Source organism: Drosophila willistoni (genome assembly GCF_018902025.1).
Source record: "Drosophila willistoni isolate 14030-0811.24 chromosome XL unlocalized genomic scaffold, UCI_dwil_1.1 Seg141, whole genome shotgun sequence".
NCBI classification, from domain to species: Eukaryota; Metazoa; Arthropoda; class Insecta; order Diptera; family Drosophilidae; genus Drosophila; species Drosophila willistoni.
Genome location: NW_025814052.1, coordinates 972,168 through 997,785, shown reverse-complemented (window position 1 = coordinate 997,785; position 25,618 = coordinate 972,168). Strand labels below are relative to the sequence as shown.

Sequence of the window (25,618 nt, the reverse complement as noted above, 5' to 3'; positions counted from 1 at the left end):
AAGTTGTTCTTTTGCCAGCCGTGCTCTTCTACTTGAGTCTATATTGGACCCCAGTTTGTTGGTTAGTGGGTGTTCTAACACTTCAGACTCAGGCTCGAAGGTCAGTGGGTGTTCCAATACCGTTTCATGTGACATCGGCGGAGTATGAATATGTAAATATAAAAATATGAAAAAACATACCATATGTTTTCTGCCAGTGCAGACACTTCGCCACGGCTCTCTCATATGCAACAACAACCCGAATTCGCCCAAACCGTAAAAATACTGAATATTCGCTGTAACAAATTTAAGACTCGCCGTAAAAACTGATAGCGATAGCTTTGCTCCGATAATGTCGATAACTTTGCTCCGATAATGTCGATTACGATAACGGTGCTCCAAATACGTCGATAACAAGCACCTAAGAGTATGCCATGGATTCAATCGTTGCCTTCTTTTGGGCTAAAACCGTTTGTTATTTTTTGTCTGGAAAGATTTAATGCAATTTCTTCAAAAATTAAAAAAATTGCGTTCTCATTTATATTTTTTTTATTAATCCACACATTCAACAGAACAGAAATTTGTATGAGCAGTCTATATTTGAATAAGTTCTTTTTTTAACCTCCTCGGCCATTTCGGTAACAGGTGTTTTACAAGTCTATTTCTATTTGCTGTAGAAAATACTATAAGGGCAAACGACTTAAAAAATTGAGTACAGACTGATTTGCTTCAACGATTGCCATTTGTCCACTCCACTAGATACTGCACTTGCCCATTGCCCAAGCGACGTTTGGCTCGAATTCCAAAGGATTCACCAGCATCGATACGGTTGATAGCGCCGCCGAAATACTTATTGACCGATTGTTTTACATCCAGCATGGATGCACCATTGGAAGAGGCGGATGATGAAGATGAACTGCTGCTAATTGAGGTGGCAGTGGATGGGGTTTGATGGAGCGCGCGTCGTCCTGATTTCTGTGGACGCTGTCGCAGTAAACGACCATGAGATGGCGCCAAAAGTTTGCCCGGCGGCGGTGGCAGAGGTGGAGGAGGAGGAGGAGGTGGATGCAAATCTTTGGCATAGATGGGAAAATAGTGGCTGGGTATGGGATTAATGGTGGTGGTATTAATCACCTACATAAAAAAATGGAATTGACATTAGTTTTCTTTATGATTAGAGAGCATTAAAATTTGTCACTTACCTCCATGTCTGTGATTGGGCGACGCGTTCGACGTCGGCGCACTTCCTGATTGGGCCCAATGGTTATATCTTTGGCACTCAGTTTACGTTTAATGGTTCTCACCATACGCGGCTGATCTCTGGCTAAACAGCCACCAGCACCTCCTCCATTCTTGAGCTTGAATAGACTATTAATGATACTAGTCACTCCCAAAGCCAAATTTCCTGATCCTAGTTTCGTTGGCTGCGCTTTCTTAGGTGTGGCCATTAGGAACGGATTATTGCGACCCAAAAAATTTACTGGCGGTGGTATGATAATATCCAAGGAGCTGGTACCACGACTGCTGCTTGAGTTCTCATCCGACGAAAGATCACAGTGATTTCGATTGCTGTTGGTAGTATCGTAGCGCTTTGAGAGGCGAAAGGCCTTACGTTTGCGACTGCTGTTGGCCCACTCCACCATTTGGAGCTGTGTAGCAGTAATTGGCATAGCAGGGGTAGTAACTGCTGGCACAGTAGTGGCATCATTGGCATTATCATCCGCCGGCGGCGGTTGTGGTGCTGCTGACTTCAATTCCATTTGTTCACTTTGCTTTTTGGCCTTGTCAATAATATGCTTGATGGGAATCTCATCCTCTTCACTGGTAGATACATCGATTTTTGTCTCTTCATCGTCATCTGTATGAAACTCATAAACATCTACGTTTTTAGGTTGTGCATTTTCTTTTTTCTCATCAGGCAGGAGCAACAAATTATATTTGTTGACCAACAGTTCATCTGTTGGCACCTCGTTCTCTTGGAGAAATACTTTGGGCGTCAATGGCGGTCCACTGTGACGCAGAGCATAAAAGGCTGGATCACGTTTCACCTCGCGACCGCATATAAATCGTTCAGAGTAGTCCCTAAGCGTTTGCTTTATTCTCTCCATCAATGTGGTTTCTGGTAATAGTCTCCATTCCTTGCAGATGGGTAAGTTTTGACGCTGCTCCAATACAAATGGCCAAATATCCTTTAGCAAATGATGATATTTCTGATGCTGATGCTTGCGTAGATTATAGAGAGCAATATGTAAAACATCTACCCAATCGATTTGTAGACGACGCACAAATTCCCCACCTTTGTTGCATACAGTGCAACAGAATACAAAGAAGCTGCAACATACAGACATATAGAGATAATTGAGTATATAATTCAATCACTTTGATGTCGTTGTGTACTTACATATCACCGCGCAGCAGTTTACTTTTAAAATTCTGCATACATTGGGTGTGAAACCAATTACGACATTTGCAACATTGCAACATGTTCTGATCAAATTTTCCAGGTTTGCCGCAATAACAATAGATTTGCTCTTCATTTACGCGATGCTTCTCATCCCAGCTGAGTTTATCCGCCTGAAAAAAAAAACAAAAAAACCAACATTAGTTTCATCTTTTCTAGCAAATCCTCTCATCAGGGTCAAGGATGTTTACTCACATAATAGGGTAATTGCCGACATATTCCTTCAGGCTTGCCAATCAATTGCTCCTTCAATGGCTGATGCATTTGCATGGGTTTGGCGCAGCGTTTGCAAAACCAAATTCCGCTGCCCGCAACAATTTCGGTGGTGCAACCACGATGATAGCCACGACCGCAACGTTCACAAATTTCCACAATATCCTGCAGATCAGAACGTTTACAGGCCACACACATGGAGGAGCATTTGGTGATGGAGGAACTTGTGGCGGAGGGAGATGGGCCAGTTGAATTGGTGGCATCAACGCCAAGATTCGCTGAGCTGGTATTGCAGCTGTCTCCTCCTAGCTTACGCATCTTTTCTGGTCCACACCATTGTTCCGATTGATCATCGAATCGTATGAGAAATTGCTCTTCAATCTGTTCAATGATTGTGCCCAGATAGAATCGACCATCCTGGCATTTAATAAAGACATCTTCTTGCAAAGAATAATTCGCTCGAGGAGCAGATGGAAGCTGTTCGGCTGGTGCTGGTGGTGGCGATGGGGGCGTAAGTGGCAGGCATGAAGCCTCATTTGATTTGAAACTCGGCTTCATGCCGACGGAAGAGCAGGAAGCTGGAGGCGGTGAAGGAGATGATGCTATAGATAAGTCAGAGATCGATGTATTCGATGTTAAGGGAGAACCAATCGCTTCCGGTGTTGTTGGTGGTGTTTGCGGTGTCGTTGTGGTGGAATCCGGCTCATCAATCACAATTACGGTGCTGCTAACAGTTGAGGCTGTTGATACACACTCTTCTATGGTTGGGCCTCCACCTTCGCCTCCGCCGTCTTCATAGCTGCTGCTTGAGACGGAACTAAAATTGCTATCAATTATGGGCAGCGGCTGTATCTTATGCTGGATAGCTGGTATAATGGGCGACGGCTGCTGCTGCTGTCCTAGAATCTGTGATGGCGTCGACTCGGCGTAGTGGTTATTAATGCAAATGTTGATTCTATCCAGAACCACAGTAGAAGGCACAACAGAGGTGGAATTGCTCACCGGTGCAAGAGGAGGCACCGGAGGCATTGAAACCGACTGTGTCGATTGTTGTTGTTGCTTGGCAACTAAACGATTCAATTGGCTAGGATTACCAGCATTCGGCAAGTAATAAGACTGAACAGGAGCATGATACACAGAATGCTGCTGCTGTTGTTTTTGCAATGCCTGTGGCACCGATTTGTTTATATTATAGATATTTGGAGATGTCGAAATAATACGTATATTGTTAGCCTTATAGGCCATAGGATGCGCATTGGATGATGATGATGTGACCACCGCCGCTGTCGGTTGCTTTCCTAGCGCAGATACGGTATGTACGGTAGGATTGCTGGTTGTGGTTGTTATCTGTATACTGCTTGGATGCGTTGTGGTCGGTTGCCAAAGTTTGGACAAATTCTGCTGACCAACAACCTGCTGCTGGCTACTGGGAGGCAGTATTTGGTACGTCAACCATTGATTCGGCGTTGGCGCCGATTCTGGAGCCGAACTTGGCATATAGCCGGCATATGCAGTTCTACCGATGCCAACGCCAACACCTCCAGGGTCAGCTGCATTCAGATGGAGAGGATTAGTAGCTGATGTATGGAACTGATTGTTCATCATGGTGCGGGTTAGATGTGTATCTTTGATTTAGTTTGAGTGCAGTCTTTTCTAAAAAAAAAAAAAAACAATGAAAAAAATAACAATGATAAATCAAATTTATGTTAAAAATCACAATTTATTGGCCGTCGTTTTTGTTGTTGTTTTTTTTTCACTTGTTTGCTTGGCGCCTTTTTCAATTCATTTTTGTTGTTGTTGCCTCTCACTTATACACATGCATATTCTATGTGCTTGTTCTTTCTTTTCGTTGGTTGTTTTTTCTTTTAGTGTTAGGGCTACTTTTAACTCTGAATTTTACTTACATATTAATGTGTTCCCACACATTTACTCAATTAGTCTTGTCTTCAAAGGTATCGGTAAACATATTATCTATAGTTTTAAAACAATTTTAATTATAAACACTCGAAACACATCAATTAAAAGAGATAGCCATTTTTCAACCGTTCATCAAGTGTGCAAAAGTGTCGTCCTCCTGTCACAGTATACAACACTTGAAATGTGCGCGACTGGCGCCACTGAGTAACGGTTACAGCTGAGGCAGATTACTTAAGTGCACGCAAATTAAAAATACTGGTTTGCCCTTTGTATGTCGTTTCCCAATCCTAAAAAGTGCTAAGGTCTAAGCCGGCAGTGTAAGGTCTGAGCCGGAAGTCCTAAGGCCTGAGCCGGAAGTGCTCATTTTGGCTGGGCGGCCACATTTAAGAACCCATTATTATTATTGTTTAACACGTTTCTATATTTAAATATATTTGGCTGCCTTATTATTTCCCAGCAGCCATAAATTATAACGGATATTTTACTTTATTTTAGACATTTTCAAATGAACAAAACATTTTGGAATTACAATTTCAGCTTTAAAACTGCCTCATACTGTTTACGAAGACTAATCAGAAGCAGATAAATATAGCTATTGCGTATATTAATATTATTATAGTCAGTTTTAATATCAATAATGAGTAAAACTTTAAGCTTGGTAAAAAAATCACAAATAAAATATTATTTATTATTATTTATTTGACTTAATTAACAAAAATCATTTATTTATTTATTTTTTATTATTAACTATACTAGCTACTAGGCCATGGACTCGTAATTTAAATGTGTTTTATTTTATTTTCTTCGATTTGGAACCAAGTATAGTTACATACATACATCGTTTGAATTTCTTGGCCATTAATTTGTGGTTTTTGTAATTGGATTCGTCTTTGCCTCATCTGTCAACATTGTCTTTGGCCAATTTTCTATTTCCATTTCAAGATGATTTTCTCGCCCCCCTATCCTCACCCATTGTCTATGAGAACAGCAAACAAATCTATCAATTAAGAAAAAAGCTTTAAGTTGTCAACACGCCCAAGCATTTTCCACTTTTCCTTCGCCACCCCCCATGGGGATTCAGCATCCTTTTGTGGTTGCATTCATTGTTTGTTCCAACTTCTTCATGTTCCCATCCTTCGGCTTCTGCCTCTTTTGCGTTAACCCCCTAACTTTTAGAGCAACTGGCAAGGGTTTCTTATTTTTCAGTTTTAATACCCTGCATTCAAAGGGTATATATCTATCTAAGTAGTTATATTTGTTCTACCAACTAGTCTGGAAATATTTAATTGCTTTCATTCGATGAACAGGGTATGAAGCAATCGGTCAACTTGTTTTAACATTGAGCATTTTTCTATTTGCCATCTTGTCATTGGTAAAAAGTTGAGCTTCTGCTTGAAGCTTATTGCCTTTGTAATGTTTTGCCCCCTACCCACCCCACCACTCATCCAAAAAAAAAAGGAAGCAAAAACACTCCCATCCCTTTGCCGGCTCTTGCTGCCACCCACGAAAGTGCTGCCAATCGTCGACGTCGACTGGCTGCATGAATTATGAGATTCTGCCAAGATTTATGAATTCAAAACCGCCAAAACTCCTCCCCGCTTTCGCCCTCCTCGCCTTGCGTGGAAAGCGCAGAAACAACAACAGCTAAGAAAAGTAAAGAAAAGAAGGGAAAAGTAAAGAAAATAAAAGATGGAAAAGCAAAGGCAGCTACAACAAATCTGTCAGCTGTTAAGTTGCGTTATAAATTTCCTGCAATTAGGTTGAATTTCAATTTCTTTTCTCGGTTTTTTTTTCCTTTCTCTTGGCCGGTTTGGGTATCCTCTTTTGCTACTTACTTTGATTACAAAATAATGATGATCAGGATGATGATGATGATGATGATGCGGATGAGTTTTCACCTTGTGGGGTGACAGGCAAGTCGAATTAGAAGCTCCATTTTTACTCCCATTTTGCCTTGACCAAAATTTTTTAGCTTGGTAATAAATCAAAAATCTGTTTTTTTATCGTTTACTTTTGCACAGACTGTACTACGGTTGTTTTTTTTTTTTCCGTAATTTCTATTGTGATTGGCTTTCGTTGCAGTTTTTCTGCCTCAATGCAGAATTTTCCGCTTTTTATTTTGTCCCTTTCATGGAAATTGCATACGTTTGATAAAACAGCATAAAAAAGAGCGAAAAAAATAAACGAAAATTAGGGTAGAGAGCAACAAGGAGAAACGGAACGAAAACGGTAACGGAAACGGAAACGTGCCCGAGGCGGCGGTATCCAACGTCGCCACGCCTACTTTATGCAGCATTCTTCATGTTCCATGTTCATTACAAACAAAATCAATGAATGGTGTAAAAATTAATATCCTGTGCACAGCCAAAATAAAACACAAAAAAAAAAAATAAAAATTGAAATAAAAAACAAACGAGCGCAAAAAAAGAAAATGAAGAAATTATTCGCCGAGCAATTTGGTTGTCCGCGTTGAAGGAAGTCGCGGAAAGAGTCGCGGGAATTGCCATCAGCCGGCAGCAGTTTTAATTTACACAAAGCGTAGTCAGCCGTGTAATGCAATGGAGTCGACGGAGATTGGAGGAGAATTGGAATCGCTCCATGTTGATGGGAGGTGGGCAAAGAAGATTCAGCAACTGGCAAACCGATGACGACGATGATGATGATGGCGACAACATTTAAAAAATGTCTTGAGGCAACTTTGATTGTGATTGTGATTGTGATGGTGTTGCCTGTTCGTGGTGGCGACGGCGTCAAATGATTTATGAAATTGCTTTTTACTGTTGCATACTTTTGAGGGCGGGGATGGCCAAGAGATGAAAATGATGCGAAGGCTGCTGCTGCTCCTTCCGCTCCTGCTGATGGAGACGATGATGTCTGTGGATGTCAATTAACGTCACATGAACGTCATGTGCATATATACTTGAAGCTGCTTCATTTTGCTGCAAGAAAATTTCTATTTAAATGCGGAATATCTAGAATACATATTCCTTAAAATATTGAAGAAGTTAGTATGAAGTTTAAAGTCAATCAAATTAGAGCGAAACTCTGCTTAGTAGTTGTCAGTAAAAACTTGTTGTTTGTTTTTTACATAAATAACGATGCGTTTTAGTAGTGAATTTTTCTTAATGACTTAGTTCTTTACTATTTTTATCTCTCTATTTTCTAAAATTTTAATAGCTTTATGAAATGTTGTGGTATTCGACAAAAACCCTTCATTTTTGCTTTACTATTCCAATTCCAATTTTACGAAATTAACGAAAGTATTAAGGATATTACCATTGGTACTTATCTCTTTCGATAAGTTTAATAAATTTTCTCAGCACGAATAATATAAAGCTGTCTGTTTGATAGAGAGAAGGAGAGATTTTATCAAAATTTATCATAATTATTCATTTAATAATTATTTAATTTAATGTTAATTATCTAGTTTAGAATTTATGTATCGTTAAACTTTGTCCAAGATTCAAAATATTTCAGCCCGATTTTCAAGATATTTTGCGAAAATTGACGAAAAATTTTGGTATCAAGATTTTAATACAGATTGAAAGACATTAATCCAATTTCAAAATAATCACATGAATTTTTGAACTAACCAAACCATTTTTTGACTAAATTAGAATTAGTACTAAATTCAGGTTTATTGCAATATTTTGCTATTCAGTGGCATTTTTGAAAACTTGAAAACTTACATTAGAGAGATTAAGATTCCAATTTAAGTCTCAATCCCAAAAGCATTAAAATTGGTTAAAAATTGTCAATTTACAATATTTTGATAAATGAATGAACGTTAAATCAACTTTTCAACGCCCTGATAGTGTGGGCCCCTCAAGTTGCGGGGCACAAAGGATTTGCTTATCCTGCTAATTATGGCTAATCCGGCATTATTCACTTTTATAAAGAATATTTTAATAACCGCCCTGAGCAAGTAAATCTGGGACCAAACAGAATATAACAAAGAAGGCATTTCTTATTTTTTACCACGGTTTAAATGACTTTAAATTATTATATTATGTTTTTCAATAACAAGATTGATAGCCAAACAACTAAATACAAACTTCATTTATTATAAAACTCCATTCTCGTGGGATAATTGCATCATAGCTATATCACATGTTCTATATAGTCCGACCTGGCTGAATACTTTGAAAACTAAAAAAGGATGGTCACAAATTGATCACAAATATATTTCAAGAGCATTGCTAATTTTTTGGGGAAAATTGCTTTAATAATTTTAGTAATCTGTTGGTCTGGGAGAAGGAAATTTCCATTATATTTTCTTTCAAAATTCCTTCATATCCTCAATGCAAATGGCGAAATCAATTTTGAGGGTATTAAATATGTCGATGTAGGTCTGAAAATGTCCACTTTAAATTGAAATTTATATTTTTAAATAATTTGCTCACATATACATAGACGCATTCGTTTGTTTATTCATTAGTCGGTAGGTATAATATATAATTATTAATTATTAATATTCGTACTTAATTTTAGTTAAAACTCAATCGATTTGCGTTACTGAGGTGGCCTCATCGTTGCTCGAGCATCGGCTGCTCTCACCGTCTGTGCGATATTTAATCGAATCAATGATTTCCACATCGATGTCACAATTATTATTCTGAATGCCAACACTACCGCAATCCATGACGGCAGTATCACTCGATCCTCGTCCCATAGAGTCATCCTCATCGCAAAGTTCGGTAGCTGTGGCCGAGGCTGATTCCGATTTGGCATCCAAGTCCTGTTGTTGGAGTTGCTGCTGGGCAGCGAATTGACTATAGAGGCGTGGCAAATGTTGGAGCATATAGGAGGCTCCCGTCTTGGAGAGATTGGATAGATTTGCCGCTGCAGCGGCTGCCACAGCGGCAGCTGTACTAGAGGCTGGTTGATTCTCTTTACTCTCGCCGAGATCATAATATTTGGCATAATGCTCAAATTTGGCCAAAGATGTGGCCGAATGATGTGAATGTGGATGATGATGATGATGATGATGATGACCAGTTGCTGGCGGTGGAATGGCGGAACCACTACCAGCACCAGCACCACCTCCTGACGCGGTTGAAGTACTATTGGAGCACAAGTTAATGGCATCATTATTTGAGGATTGAGCTGATTTGGGTATGGGTACTGTGAAGGCTGAACCATGTCGTTGTTTACTTAATAGATTACTTGCCAATGTGCTGCCACCTCTGGTTCCATCACCTGAAGCATCTTCAATTTGTTGTTGTTGTTGTTGCTGTTGCTGCTGTTGATTTGCACTATTGGGTGAGACATTTTCCTTTTTGCGATCGTAAATGTGACCAGAAACGCGTAGATCGATAAAGAAATGCAAAGGATCTATGCCATAGGGTGGATAAAGTGGTGGATACCAAACGGGCGGCGGTGGTGGTAATACCAAATCTTGTGGCGGCAATGAAGCAGCCGGCGGTGTATTATCCTGTAGAGTACTATCGACAGCACCACCCAAAGAGGATTTCAATTGATTGGTCAGTGGTTTTGTCGTTTCCAATTTATAGTTGGCATACGGTGAGGTCGATGATGATGAGGAGGAGGCTGTTGGTGAGGGAGTTACACCCGATTTATTGGTGGTTGTCAATTCTAGTGGTTTTTCTGAACCAAATGCTGGTTGTTGTTGTTGTTGTTGCTGCTGTTGTAGTTGCTGTTGTTGTTGCTGCTGTTGTTGTTTCTCTTCGGTTTCCCGTCGCTCGCGCAATTGCTCATAGTATGGACGATGTGACCAGGATCTTTTTCTTGGTCGTCTAACCAAAGATGATTGCTGTTGTTGTTGTTGTTGCTGCTGTTGTTGCTGCTGTTGTTGTTGCTGCTGCTGCTGTTGTTGTTGTTGCTGTTGCAATTGCAATACCCTAGCCGTCTCATTATTCCTTGCCTGAACCAATGAACGCAACATATCACTAAAAAAGAAATTATTCGGTCCCACCGGCGCCGAATAGAGATACGGTGGAGTGGCAGCCATTAAACGACTAACGAAATCCTGATTCCGCAACTCATGTATATTGCTCTTCCTTGGATTCTGTGTTGCCGGCTGTGCGGCCACCTGAGAGGCAGAAGTATTGGTGGTGCCCTCTGCTGCCGTTGCCGCAGTTGCTCCTATTGCCGATGCCGTTGTTGGCGGCGGCACATTTGTTACATCATGTGGTGTAGAGGATACCACACCCACACCCACACCCAAACCCACACCAGATGCATTCCCATTGCCTGTTGTGTTGTCCTTCATCGTCTTCAGCCGTTGTCTGCAATGGAGAAACAAATTGTTCAAGTTAAACACAATTGTCTGTCTCTGACTTGGAAATCTTTCACTTAAGATTTATTTGCCTTTGCCTTTGCCTTTGTGTCTTTGTCTCTCACGGGCGACTGACTCCACCTTTTTCTTGCTTAAATTGCACACAAGAAATTTGCCATCTATCCATGGCAATTAAAAAGATGACAATTCTCCATTGTTTTCACGTTTAAGATTAAGATTTGCAGTATTTGCTTAATAATCTTAATAAGGTCTCAGGGTTTATCAGTTTCAATTGGTACATGGAATATTCTCTGACCCCAAAGCTTCCAACAATTTGGAATAATTTTGACTCCTTTTTTAACTTGTTACCTAAGTGGACTTTTCTAAAAGGAATCTCTAGACTTCTGATAAGGGACTCAATTTTTCCTTGACCTTATCAACAACCAGAGAACCAAAATACGGTTTTTGTCTTTGTTAATGATTTTTAAGAATTTGTTCAATTATTTTTTGATGATTCCACCTAACTATATATTTTCCTCAGATTGATTTCAAAAATTGGATCCCAATTTAGTATATGTCAAAAATGTTTCATAAACTTGGAAATTAAAATATATATATAATTTATATATATATATATTAATTATTAATTTAATTTTAATATTAATTAATATTAATTTTCCATGTAAGTAAAGACGTGAACTTTAAAAATCGGTTAAGAATTACCTAAATTACCGATTAGTAAATAATTTTTAGGAATTCAAAAGTAATTTTTAAATTTTAAATGATTCGACTTCTTTATCATAATTTTCAAACGGTATGAAACACTTTAAAGTTTAAAGAAATTACTTTTGAAACCGATTTTTAAAAATTGACAAAAGTTTCAAGATTTTTAGTTTTGAATGAGAACTTAAATAATTTAATTTCAGATTTGTACTGTTAAAAGATTTTTAGGAATCTTAAGAAATTTCCCAAATTTAGTTATGCGCCACAGGCGCACTTGTCGCCTCTTCCTGTCGTCTAGTGCTCCTCCAACTTTTTTCGCTTCATTTAGTTGCAATTCCCAACTAGTTAAAGCGTTGAAGACATGACTATTGCAATTCTGGAGTTCTTTAGCAAAGTCTGCTGATGATACAACTTGGTGGTTCTTAAAATTGCTATACAGACAACCTGCTCACCTTTTTGTGCTATCTTTGAAATAATACTCTTTTAAAAGATTGACCTCGAGCCGGCTAAATTTCAATGTATGTTTTCTTAAAAAAAAACTTTGCGATTTGTTAAAGAAAAATAATTTCTTTGACTAACTATTACATACTTTTTGGGGGGGGGCCAAATATTCCTATTTCACAACCAATTGTTTGTGAGCAGGTTTAGTCAGTTTGGACCAAGTCCAAATCAGTTGTTAACGATTTACTTTAAGTTTGTAGATCGATTTTAAGTAAATTAATTAAACTTGAAAAGACTTTTGTTTAATAAGTTTTCGAAGTATTATGAAATCCATTGGTTTAACTGGATTTCATACGTTGTATGACTTACCCGCACTTATTACTACTTAGTCAGTGTATCTTATAGTAGTTTATGTTTTCCATAAGCTGATTTCGTGGCTGTTTAACTTATTAACAAAGTTTCTTAAGTTCGAGTAAAGAGAATAAAGTAAGCTATATATGTATATATACCTACATTCTATTTAGATCATCCCAGTAAAGAGATTATATATTTTTTTCCAAGCAATTTATGAAGTTTTAATACTATTGTCTAGGAATATGCGCTGTAAAATTTGCATAGAAAAGCAAACAAGAAGCATTATAAAATCATATTTACCTCAATCATTTTCACCCTCCTGAAAAATGTTTCTGCCACCCAAAACACTCACACCCACACACACATACACACACACAGTCTTTTGGGGCAGCTGTGGCAGCGTTAATAAGCTTACACGTTGCGCCAAATTCCAGCAAATTAAATGTTTCAACACGGGGCACAGGACTCGTGAGAGAAGGAGGACCAGGAGGAGGAGGAGGAGGAGGAGGAGGAGCAGTAGACGACAGGAAGAGGCGACGAGTGCGACTGTGGCCAGAGAGGACAAAACTCAATTGTTGTGTTGCCAAACTGTTGAGGCACTTGATGTTGCTGCCTGCCACATTCAACCTGACTGTATCCTGTCTGCCGTCTTCCCCCACATTGCCTGTCAATTCTCTAACTCGAAATACCCCTCCTCCTCTGCTGCTGCTGCTGCTGTGCCTTGTTGCTCTTTCATTTTCGCATTTAACAAAAAAACAAAAAAAAAAAAAGTTTCTGTTTTAATTTTGTTTCTGTTTCGCCTTTTTTTTTGTTGTTGTTGGAATTTTATTGTTAACAAAACTCACACAGCCGATGACGACGCTTGAGTTTTGTGTTTTTTTATTGTTTTTTCATTTCGTTGTAAAAATATGGAAAAAACAATAAAAAAAATAAAAAAAAAAGTTTCCAACTGTCGAGAAGAAGAGTCCTTCGAATTGAGTTGATTTGCATTTTTTGGGCAGCTTCATCAGAAACCAAAAACCCAAAAACAAGGGAAATTGTTGCGAGACAAAGTTGTAAATTAAATTATTTAGATTATGTTAATTAAGGCGTCAGTGGGCATGGCCACTGATTGATGCTGTCGCTGCTGACAGACCCACCCCCGCCGGCCCCGGCCCCAGCCCCACCTTTACCCCCTTTCTCAGTCTTTCTTTTGATTTTTTAATTGCCCGAACGTTGAAAACTAGGCGGCACTCAATCAGCAGATGCCGCTTCTCGGTTTTGCCGCCAACTGAGCAAATCCAAAAGTTTTCCTTTTTATGGTCGAAACTTTTCTTTTAAGCCAACCGAGATTTATGCGAAAAGTGCAAGTACAACAAACAGTTTTGTTTGTGCCAACTGAAAGGAGAAGAGAAGAGAAGAAGAAGAGCATATCTTGCCCTTCTCCATTTTTATTTTACGTTTTCTTTCCGCTGATTTTCTTTACTTTTCAATTAAAACGCAGTTGGCAGTTAAAGTTACTACTTTTATATCTGTGTAGCATCTGGATAAAAAAGTGCAACCCTGGCGGAAAAATGTAGAGTGTATAACGCTTTATCCCCCCTCGCATCGTCCACCCTTCGACGCCCTTATATGTGGTCTGATTGATATGGCATAAATCAAACCACCCTCTCTGGATGAAGCAGCGCAACTCAACACAACCCTCTCCCCACAGTCATACACTTAACTAGCACTTTGTCCGGGGAAACAACTTTATAACATAATTACAGCAAATCAAACAACGCTAAGCCGACCAAACGACCGACAGACAAACAGACAGACATACCCATCGACCCACCGACCCACCGAATCACCACAACCACCTGAACTCAGGGAAAGCAACCCTAATCCTTATATGATCCTGCCACAAACTGAAAAGTTTTTAAACGCGTAAGTTGACATTTGATAATGTCAGGTCCGCATCAGTGTCCGGATGGCGCCCAAAAATGAAAACTTAATACTTAAATAAAGTTTTTATATTCTTGATCGGCATACGTAGGATCTCATAGAGTTTATGTAATTGCTTTAACCCTTTTTAGGCCGATAGGTGCTTTAGGGGTAAGAGGCAACGGGAGATGGCAATCCATTTAAATTTAGCATTTAGACACAAGCAAAGAGTTTCAAATAGTTTCATAAGAACAATGCGGTTTTCAAATTTTGCTAAATATTTTCATAAATGTATGTTGTCCTTATTCGTGCAACTAATCAGGCCTGAATCGAGAGTTTCCGAAACGGAATGATTTTGAAGGGATCAAATGTGAGACTTATTATCGTTTCTAATTCCAAAACCAAACACTCGCATTCAAATTGTTTTCCTTTTGAAAAATAAATGCAAATTTTTTAACTAATACCCTAACATTACATCGACCAAATATTTATCTATTTTTCTTTAATATGTTTAGAATGATATTCAACACATCAACTGAACAACGAGTATCCGGGTTCAAATCCCAGACTAGTGTATGGATGTAGTTTTCGTCTAAGCCGAAGGCCTTAGTTGCCAGTGCTTGTAAAATATAGTTAGGTTGATAGTTTATAACTATATCCTATACTTGAATACAATACATATTGTATTCAAATTATACACAAATTACTTAATTCAATCAATTCATTAATTTACACGAATTATTCTTAAATAAAACATGTGATCAATTCCATTATTGATTTGTTCTCGTTTCAAAACCTTTTTAATCGAATTTAAAATTAAATTAAAATTAAATTTAATCGAATTCAATGTAATATTTGTATTGTGTAAAATCTAATTTCATTTCAGTTCGGACTAGAATCAAATTAACTTACCATACCATTTACAAATTAATCTTTTGCTATCTTTGTCGTGATTTGATTTATGTCAAATTTTGCCTCAAAAATGCAAATTTCACATTTCACTCGGAAACGAAAACTAACCTGATGTATTATTTTTACTTCGTAATTAAATGAAGTTAAATGTAACTAAATGTGTATCCAATATAAGGAAAATTATGCTTTTGTTAATTGAAAAATAGCTTTTCTAAATTTCGTTAATGTCCTGACGCCATTTCGGTTATTAATTTTCCTAAACTTTTCACTTTTCATCCACTTGCAATTTTAATACTTAATACTTAAAGCATTTCGAAAAACTATTGGACTAAATGGAATGTTGCTGTTCTCTAAAATCTCACACAGAACCCGATTTAATAAGAAAGGAATTCATTTCTATAGGATTATATAGTTAGTTAAGAGATTATATTTAGTCAACTACAATTTTTGTTATCATTACGTTTACTATAATCAAATTCTGAGCTAGCAATGCAAAATTAAACCCCCCTAAAGCATGCAACAGAAGTGTAACTATAATATTGAATTTTTAATATGCCATGTAGCTAAATAAAAGTCAATAAACATTGTATGTATTTATTTAGAAGACATTTCAAAAATTCATGTATTTGTTTCAAAAAGCATTTTTTCGACTGTCTATTTAGAGGGCAAATTTTCGTAATTTTACATCTATCACTTGCTGCCTGGCGCCCAAAATTTTTGAAGGCTAACTTCGACGGCTATTTTCTGGTCCTGTGCATGTCTGTGCCCTCTTCCTTCCCTTGCCCTTGACTCATTGCCATGATTCTGTCGCACACATGAAATTTGTTACTCCTGACATGTTGTTGGTGGTGTTAACGTTACAACGTTTGACTGCGAATTAAAATAATGTGCCACTTGTGGCTCTTTTGCCATGCGATAAATGGATACGAAGAGACTGTGTGTGTGTGTGTGTGCCCATTCCACGGACTGCAATGCTTGAAAATTTGACGAAATTTCATTTGCAAGTTGTCCATGCTGGCCAGACACACATCGTTACCCTAATCGAATTTGATTTGAACCCTGTGTGTGCTGTGTGAGACTGAGTCTGGCTATGCAACCCTTTTGACTGGGCTTGTTGCCCATATGAGTTATGGTTAAATAATTTACGCAGTTTATATGCTCTGTTTGCACTCGTTCTCGACTGAGTGGGGGAGTTGAATTTATTTTGCAGACAGATCGATGTGTGTTCCATGAGTTTAACTGTCAATCTAAAAAGGCATAATTTCTACAGTTTTAGTACCTTTTGAAGGATCTTCAAATCCGTCGAAACTTTTGAAATAGACAAAAGTCCCTGCTTAACCTTTTTTGAGAATCTTTGATAGTTTCTAGGTTCAAAATAGTTGAAAATGGTCGACAAAACACTAGAGAATTTGAGAAACTTAATTTCTTAAAATTCTTTTGAAATATTTGAAATTATTATTTATTTTTCAAATTAAACCAACATTATTTAATTACACAGGCCGACATTTTCGAGGTCATGAAAAAGTGTTCTAATTTCAATAGGTCTTTTATAGTAATTTTGGAGGTGCTGATCACGGCCCTGTTCTGTTCTGTTTATTATACTCAAAACGTTATTATTTTAACCTATTAATATATTAGGTATGATGAATCAAAGAGGCGTTTCTTTGTTATCATGCATATTATCATGCACTTTGGATATGGTTCCAAAATGAGTAAAATTCGAACCAAAAAGTATGCTATAGGGATTCGAAGAATTGGCAACTTGTTAATTTTAAAAAATTATTGTAATTTTATGCATCTAACAAATTGTTTATAAGTAATGTTGGCAAACAACAGCTATTTTTCTTAAACAAGAAATTCTACAATTCGTTAAAAATGTAGAAAAACAATTTTTAACTTTATATAGTATACTTTTGGGTGCCCATTTTCCAACCCTAGATCCCATAATTTCACAAAATCTGGACGTGATGAACAAAAACTGAGTATGCAGTCAGAATCATCGTACCCGAATTAGTTAAAAACACCTCTCAGGTTAACGTCACCAAAAATCATGTCGGCCTGTGTTATTGGGGCTAAGAGCACTAGCTTCGAGACCCTTAGCTCGTTGTAGATTTCGAATCTGTTATGTTTTTCAATTTTTTTTTTTGGTAAATTGTTTGCATTTGGCACTATATTTCATTTAATGGATCCTCACCTATTTTTCTTATGATCTTTTAAGAAACTTCACTCAAAAAAAAAAATAAAAGAAAAGGGCTTAATTTTGAGATTTTTGTAAACACTTTGCGTTGATACCGTTAAAAATTGCACCGAATTGACAGAGTCGAAGTAAACTCAACTGCCGTCGATGACAGTTAAAAATCAAATGAAACCAACAGCAATGCCATCATGAGAAGCACCAACAGAAGCAGCAGCATCAACAGCAACGCGAAAGCGAACCCGAGACCGAGACCAGGACCATCACAACATCAGGCATCAGGACCAAGAGGAGGACCAACCGAGCGAACGAGTAAGCGAAATGAGTGTGAGTGTTGCTGCTGCTGCTGCTGCGTTCGTTACGATTTTAAAATTATGAATTGTTTAAAATGAAACGAGGCGTAAGCAGCAGCAGCAGCAGAAGCAGAAGCAGCAGCAGCAACCACAACCGCAGTGGGTGTGCGGCTGTGTTGTGCTTTGGTTAGTTGGTGGTGCGACATAAGCTGCGCATCAGCAGATAAAGTGGCAAAGAATTCCACCCTCAAAGCCGCATAATAGAAGAAAGCAATAATGCAGGATGCCAATGAGTTTTTCAGTTCATTTCAGGCCAATGCGACCTTGGACGATCATATGATGATCGGTCGATGATGATTGTCTAATGAATTTACCTTTTTACCCTATTTCATAATGCAATGTTGGCAATTTTCATTAAAGATGTCTTTATTCTTATTAAGAGCCTAGCTAGGATTAAAATTAGGGAGGGGTGCCATGATTTATTTCAATATTATGATTTAAATTCAAAAAAAAAAAAGTGAAATATAACATCTTCTTTAAATGAACTCAACTTAATCAATTAAATATCTTCTTAAATTGAATGAATTCGTAAAAAAAAATGTATAAAACTTAACATTCTAGGTGTTATACCTCACCTCTACTTGGTAATATTTAATAAAATCAAATTTTTAACTTTAAGTAATAAAATTAAATATATTTGTTTTTATTCTTGGATCTTTGACGATTCTTAAAGTAAATGCATCACAATTATATATGTCATTATAAAATGCAGCGTTGTCTATTTTCAGTTAAACTGGAGCTTGGCTTTACCAGGGGCGGATTTATCCTTAGAATCATTCAGGCCTATGTTTGGGGCTTATTAGTTAGTAGCAAGTTTGTTTATTTTTAAAACCTAAATGTCTTTTTTTGTTAAATTAATTTTTTTAAAACTCTGCTTTCAATAAGTAACTAAGTGTTTCTTTCAAAAATTATTTGCAATGTTGTCACATTTCAGTTTACAACAACACTTGTGAATTTATAGTATTAGTTTGAATAGTAGTTATTTGTTATCGATTTCTTGAGTAGTTTCAATTTGTATCTTATTGGATATTGGATTGGATTTCACTTCATTTTCAGAAGCTTTTTGTTGCCAATTTTCACACAATGCCCATGTTGTCAATTTTCACTTTTGGATTTAGTATGTTGGACGTATGCATGGACATGGATCTCTTTAGATTTTCACACAAAACAAAAGATACTACAAATAATGAAGAGTAGACCTGGCATGGAGAAAAGTTGAGTTGCTGGTTATGGGCAACGTGTTGCTAAAACGACAGTTTCCAACACAAAAACGCATCCTCCACGCTTATAATGTCTATTAGAATACACTGGCATGCAGATGCGAGTGTGTCGTCTAATGGACCAACGCCTGCTGGGCTGTTGGCTCTTTGCGTCTTCATTAGCGGCACCCCCCAAGGATCTCTCACTAGTGCAGCAGCACCAACATGAGCAGCAGCAGCAGCAGGCGAAGCTTTTGTTGCTGTTGCCAAGCAATTGCAATGTGTGTGCTGGCTGCAGTGGTACGAGTATCCATGACGTTTCATTCTTCTGGTTGGGTTTTTTCTCTTTTTTTTTTGGAATAAAATCTGTTTTATTCTTTTCATTTCGTTTCTTTTTCCTTTTTTTTCGTGTGGTAGTAGTAGGTTTGTTTGAAATAAATACTGTTTTTTAGCAGCAGTTGCTGCGTTGTGCCTGGCCTTCCGCCGTTCGTCCTCGTCCTCGTCCTCCTAGTCAGAACGTCTGAATGTATGAACAGGAGCGGACTCGAAAAAGTATTGGGCCCAAATTGCGTTACCTGTGTACAATTTGGTCTAAAATTCTGTTTTGTCGCCTTCTTCCTTCGTTTATGTGTTATCGCACTTTCTCTTGCCCTAATCCGGTCCTGGTTCATAGATGTGTGTGTGTATTTTTTCGTACGTACATCAGACGTCACAGCTCGGAAGGAAGCTGTTGTCCAGGCGCGCATTGTATAATGGAAACACCCTGTTTCCCCTGACCCTCTATCTCTTACTCTCTCACTCCATCTCTCTCTCTCTCCCTCTCTTTCTCTCTCCCCCACACACACAATAATGCAGGCTGTGTGAATGTTTACACTTTGGATTTGGATACTCTGGTTGTAGAATTTTTTTGTCATGGTTTTTCTTCTTATTTTTTTTCTGTCTCTCAAACTCTTTTGGCAAAGCTTTTAAAATGTATTTCGGTTAACCGTTGTTATGGCAATGCCCACTGCATGAGGAGGAAAACAAAGACAACCATGTCGATGGATGGCGGGAGGGGGGAGAGCGAGGGAATGGGTTAAGTAAAAGAAAATTCATGTAACAACGGCTGCTGTCTATTGCAATGTTATTGCACTTGATGGAAGGATGGCACGAAGGATACTCTCTGACTGACACTTGGAAAGGAGTTTCTTTAACGATCAAAGATAACGGACGATAAATAATTTAACGCTCCTTACTGATCTTCACGGTTTGTACCGATTTTTCCTGTATTTGTACAGATATAGCTAGTGTGAATTCCTTTTCTTGGTCCGACATTTTCTTCTTGCCTCACACATGCCACACAATTTGTGCCACTTTTGTGTGCGCATCCATTTCCGCTTGGGCGGCGGCTACATCACCCCGTTCTCAGCCCACCACCTCCACCCTTCACCCTCCAACCGACACTCGTCACACTCTTACACCTACTCCAACCACCAACAATACTGGGCTTTGCCATATTATGCTTGCTTTTATTTTTTCACTTTTCGCTCGAGCGTTGATTGAAATGTTCAACGAACGACAGATAGACAGACAGACAAACAGACAGTGAGGCAGAGAACAGCAGAAGAGTATGAAAGAGATACCATGTGTTTTGGTTAGGTGGCATAAAGTGGGTGGTTTTGTGGGTTGACTGGGCTTATTTGTTTGTTTGCATGTAAATTGCACTGTGCCGCAGTCGCTGCCGTCAATGTTGCTGCCGCTTCATTCTTCTTTTTTTTCTCATTTTTAGATTTAAAACTTTGTGTCTTCTGGGTTTTTTCATACCCTTTAGTTAAAAGTTAGACAAGGGTATATAGGGATGTGGAATATATATGTGAACTTAACATGAAATGGACACCACTTTTGGGTAAGCAATCCTTTTAGGCGTTATACAAATTTCTTTTTATGAGAAACTATTAAAAGAAAGTAATGAAAATAATTTATCACTTTAGTTACTCTCCCAAATTAGTCGACTTTAAGTTTATTCTCTTGCCCATTTTTGGATTAGAGGATAATTAAAAAGTCGATGACTTGGCTCAATACTTGGCCTTAAATGTTTGGCCTTGTTCTTGCTGTTGTTGTCATTTGCTTTTAGTTGAGTGTAGAATACCACCCCCAAAAGTTATGAGTGGTTGGACGAACATATCCGTAACAGCCCATCGAGATTCAGGGCCATCCATCCAACCAGCCATCCATCCATCCATCACATGCAATCAAGGCGGACGTTCGCGTTTCTGGTTCCTGGTTTGATTTTGTTCATAAAGAAAAATTTGTTCAATTTTATTGCGGCTAATGAATTAGTTGGCATTTATTTATTTTTTGTTATTATACTTTTTTCTTTTTTTTTTTTGAAAATTTTAATTAAAGTAATTGAAATTTTAGGCCAGCAATTATTTTAATGAAAAGCTTAAAGTTAATTTATAAACAAGAATTGGAAAAGTCTAATTGTAAGAACTAAACTATTTGTAAATCTTAGATTTTTGAATTAGTTTCAGGGATCTGAGAATGGATAGAGAATGGAGCATCGTTTAGCTGCATTTTTGTTCCTTGGTCTAATGACTGGTTTTTACTTAAAATCTTTATTGAACGCAGTATTTTATGTTCAGCAAAAAATGTTTAAACTTTCAACTTATTACATCTTGGTAACGAGCAAAGCTATTCACGAAATGGAAATGTAAAATAGTCAAGATTTTAATCAAAGCTAAAATAAGTTTATACTGGGTGTTTGGTTATCATTTAGTTTGATTTTAAACCATTTAAAACAACAGTGTTTTTATTTTAGATCTTTTGAATATATTGAAATGTCGATCTTTGAAGGAGAATGAAAAGAAGCAGTGCAGGATAAAGCCAGCATCCTTAGAACTGTATTTTTAAAAAGAAACTTTTCAGTGAACATAAAACACAGTACTTAAAAAAACATATTCAAAGTAAGCCACTCCCCTTTCCTTCCCCCACCAAAGCTTCATTATCTGGGATAATGGGAATTCTACTGCATACAAATAAATTGTAGACAAAATTTAAACTCTATTGTGATTTATTTTACTGCTCCTTGCCAAAAATCAGTATCGGTCCTTGAATTAGTTGTAACCAAAATGGAATTGCTGGATATATAAATGATACTTGTTTTGGTGGGCGGGGTTTGTGGGAGTTGGGGAGTTGGGGAAGGATTCTATGTACACATACTTGAGGAGCTTAAGTGCCGTTGGCGTCGGATTTGACAAATATTCGACATAGATGGAAACACACCCACACACACACACACACAAGCACACATATGTCTAAAATCTCTATTCTCATCTCCATATCCTCATCTCCATCTGCATGCACTCACGCGGTCCTCTGTTGGTAATCGCTTTACGTGCGCTTTGTTGACAATTGTCAACAGCAAAAAAAAAAAGAGGAATCAGGGGAATCAGACCAAGACGATAAAGAGTGTGAGTGAGAGAAAGAGAGAGAGAGAGAGAGGGGACGAGAGTGGGTGGGACATAAGTGGGATGCCATCATTGACGCCAACGACAACACATGTTGCCGTTGTCTCGTTGTCGACAGATGCGTTGGATTGCAAATTGTCTCAGGTAGCTAAAGAGAAGATACTTTGATTCAGTTTTACACTTTTTATTGAGTTACTTTACCAAGTTGTAGTCTAAGTAAAAAGAAAATTGCAATTAGGAATGGGAATAAAATATTGTATATAAATCAGTCAATTTGCAGATATTGACAAAACAAAAGAGACAATAAAGAAGCATAAACAAATTCATTGAATGAACGACTAACAAATAGATAAATATAATTCAATTTTATATCTCTCAATTGAAGAGCAACAATTTATATAACATTTAATCTATGTACCTACTATATTTATGTTTAATTTTAGGCTTTTGTTACTATTTCTTTTCATTATTCATCCCCCATCCCCCGTTGACAAATGTCATCTCCACCCCCAAACCATAAGCAACCACGCCTCCTGAAGCTTAGACCAATTGGCCAATAGCAATCAAGCAGCTCTGTTTTAGTCAAAGATTCGTGTTTTAGTTCGTTTCCTTTCGTTAGTTTCTTCACTCCACCCATTTTTAGTTTGCTCTGTGCAACTATAAGTATATATGTATATACTTGTATTTGACATTTAAGTCTGAAAGAAAGTACACAATTCACAATTGTCAAAGTGTCATTGCAATTGACAAATGTGATTTTAAGGTCAGATTATGCCCAGGACTAGAATCCAAACCTAAATCTTAAAAAATGACACAAATATAAATAAACTTTGGAATCTCTGATTCTTATTAGCAGAATAAAAAGCATTCAACCCTCTTATAGATACCTTCACAAGAACCAGATATGAGCAGGAGCTGTCTTCTAAGTGAATCCTGGCTACGCTCTTGCACTTTCTGAATATTACTATCCCGAGTGTTGTGTTTTGCTGGCATACCGTGCGTATACGCTTTTATTGTGGGAGCCAACAAAAGGACGGCACAAGATAAAAAGGCAATTTTCTTTAGGCAATGCATCGATTTAGAGCAGACCATCGATATACTCTAGGATTTGCATGAAAACTACATATATTTGACCTAGGAAAGATGTTTTAGAAAAGTTTCTACTAAAAAGGATTTCTGTTAAACCTCAAAGGACTCTTAAGACAGCGTATTCGTCATAATATTACCCGTCTTTGTGACCATGACTATCCTTATTGAACAGCTTTCGCACTATCATCTTACCCTGATTTTGTAAGCTTCCTAGTCCCCCATATTGTAAAGAGCACTCCAAAGGCAATCCTAAAGATTGTCATCAAAACTCCAACTTTAAAAGTAATAACAAAAAATTTCAAAAATTTTGCTTTAGCTGCTTCTTTAATTGATGGTTAGTAATCTCTTCATCAATCGCTGACCCTCGTCTGATCCAGTTGATGGTTTCGGAGGAGGAGTCCTTGTATTGTGTTTTGTTGTGTGCTTTTGGTTGGTGTTGTTATTGTTTGGTAATGTGGACATTGAGTGAGGTAGGTACATTTTATGTATTATTTGTGTTTGAATTATTGCGAATGATTCTAACCATTAATAAGAAGGGCAAATTACTACATTTTGTTTTTTGTGCGAATGTGTATGTGGATGTCGAAGGAGGGAGGCAGCTTGTGGTTGAATTATTGGTTTACAAAGTGTTTTCAATGTGTTTTCAATGTGTTTTCAATGTGTTTTCAATGTGTTTTCAATGTGTTTTCAATGTGTTTTCAATGTGTTTTCAATGTGTTTTCAATGTGTTTTCAATGTGTTTTCAATGTGTTTTCAATGTGTTTTCAATGTGTTTACAATGTGTAAATCGATTTGACATTAGAGCCCTGTTTGATCATTGTGTCAGTGTGTAGTTGATATTGCAAGAAATTATGGCGTTCCAGACATAGAGCATCGCGCAGCTTGTGTCCAATCTCCATGGCGGCGTCCTCCATATTACCATTCGATGTCCAAATGGAAATTTTATTGTTTTTGCCACGGATATTAACAACAGCACCGCACACCTGATCGGAATGATCGAAAGCCTCACCAATTAGACAGAGAAGAACATCGAGCCATATATTATCCAAATCCGTTTTACAGTTCTTGTGCAATGTGATGACCCAGCGACCGCCACGCTGATTGGCAGCATCCTCCCACATGGGACGAATGTTCTTCTTGAACAGTGAATAATCACTGCCCATTTTGATTTCCGATGGCGGCTTAATGTAATTGTACAAGCTCCAGAAATCTTCAACAGTATCGAAACTGGAGATCTCATTTTGCATGTCCTCCCACGATTTGGTGCGATCGTTCTCCAAATACCACAGGGTCCATGTGTTTTGTAATGGATGCTTAACCATTTGATCCTCAGTCACTATAATGGGTAATAAAGGCTCACCTTCTTCTTCTACCAAAGTCGATTCGTCGTCATTCTCCTCTAAATCGGCTTCATCAAGGACATCACCAAAGACTTTCTTGTTGGCCCCATCATCGTTCTCCTTGTTATCGTCTCCTTTGGCCTTTGATTCGTTTTTAATATCGCCTTTAGCATCGCCTGCGCCATTCGAATCCTTGCACGCCACACCAGATTCCATGCCGGGTTTCGCAGCTGCAGCCACGTCGACTAAGTCAGGAACAACGTCATCCACAGACTCGGCACGTTTAGGACCAGTAGCTGGATCAGGACCTTCCTTCTTGTTGTCGAGTTTTAACATTTCGTTGGTGTTAAAAAAATTTTTAGCTTTTTTAGTTCTTTGAAACATTTTTTTAAAAAATTAAAAAAAATTAAAAACCAGACAACCGTAATGTCGAGCGAGCGAAGCACGATTAACAATTGAAGTTGTTAGCTAACCAAAACTGAATAGAATAGAAGCATACGCTTGCTTAGGTTGACATTTGACATAAAATATACGATTGAAGTTTTAGTCTGTGTTGCTATTTTCTATCGATTCTAAATGAGAAAGCAAAAGACCCTAAGCATTCTGACAACATAAAATATTGTGTGTGGTGGCACTGTAGTAATTTTTATCGGCGCTATAAAGAAATTCTCAAAAATGTTTTACTTTTAAAAAAAGATGAGGAAATTTAATTCAAATTTAACTGTGACCCTTTTTTATCTGCTTAAAATAGATTGGCGGTTTTTCCCAAAATTGTTTGCTCTTGGCAAGAAACTTTTTTTAAGAAGGTTCGTACGTAAAGTCTTCTTAACCGATCATTCTGGTCAGAGTGA

General features: G+C 37.8%; 3 protein-coding genes across 3 annotated transcripts; all 3 read right to left on the bottom strand.

The window, feature by feature from the left end:
• Positions 1–510: 510 nt before the first annotated feature.
• LOC6648738 (polycomb protein Pcl) lies at positions 511–4,732 on the bottom strand. Its single transcript, XM_002071009.4, has 5 exons — positions 4,558–4,732; positions 2,636–4,306; positions 2,381–2,553; positions 1,182–2,310; positions 511–1,113 (listed from the first exon to the last, which is right to left on the bottom strand). The coding sequence occupies exons 2-5, from the start codon at positions 4,256–4,258 to the stop codon at positions 709–711; spliced, it is 3,330 nt and encodes a 1,109-aa protein (XP_002071045.3). The 5' UTR covers positions 4,259–4,306; positions 4,558–4,732; the 3' UTR covers positions 511–708.
• A 4,244-nt stretch (positions 4,733–8,976) lies between these two features.
• Positions 8,977–17,500, bottom strand: LOC6648737 (putative uncharacterized protein DDB_G0282129). The gene is made up of 2 exons (XM_023179431.2): positions 17,338–17,500; positions 8,977–10,818 (listed from the first exon to the last, which is right to left on the bottom strand). The coding sequence occupies exon 2, from the start codon at positions 10,800–10,802 to the stop codon at positions 9,069–9,071; it is 1,734 nt and encodes a 577-aa protein (XP_023035199.1). The 5' UTR covers positions 10,803–10,818; positions 17,338–17,500; the 3' UTR covers positions 8,977–9,068.
• A 6,232-nt stretch (positions 17,501–23,732) lies between these two features.
• On the bottom strand, positions 23,733–25,247 carry LOC6648736 (eukaryotic translation initiation factor 4E1). The gene has a single exon (XM_002071007.3). The coding sequence runs from the start codon at positions 25,149–25,151 to the stop codon at positions 24,201–24,203; it is 951 nt and encodes a 316-aa protein (XP_002071043.2). The 5' UTR covers positions 25,152–25,247; the 3' UTR covers positions 23,733–24,200.
• Between the last annotated feature and the right edge of the window lie 371 nt (positions 25,248–25,618).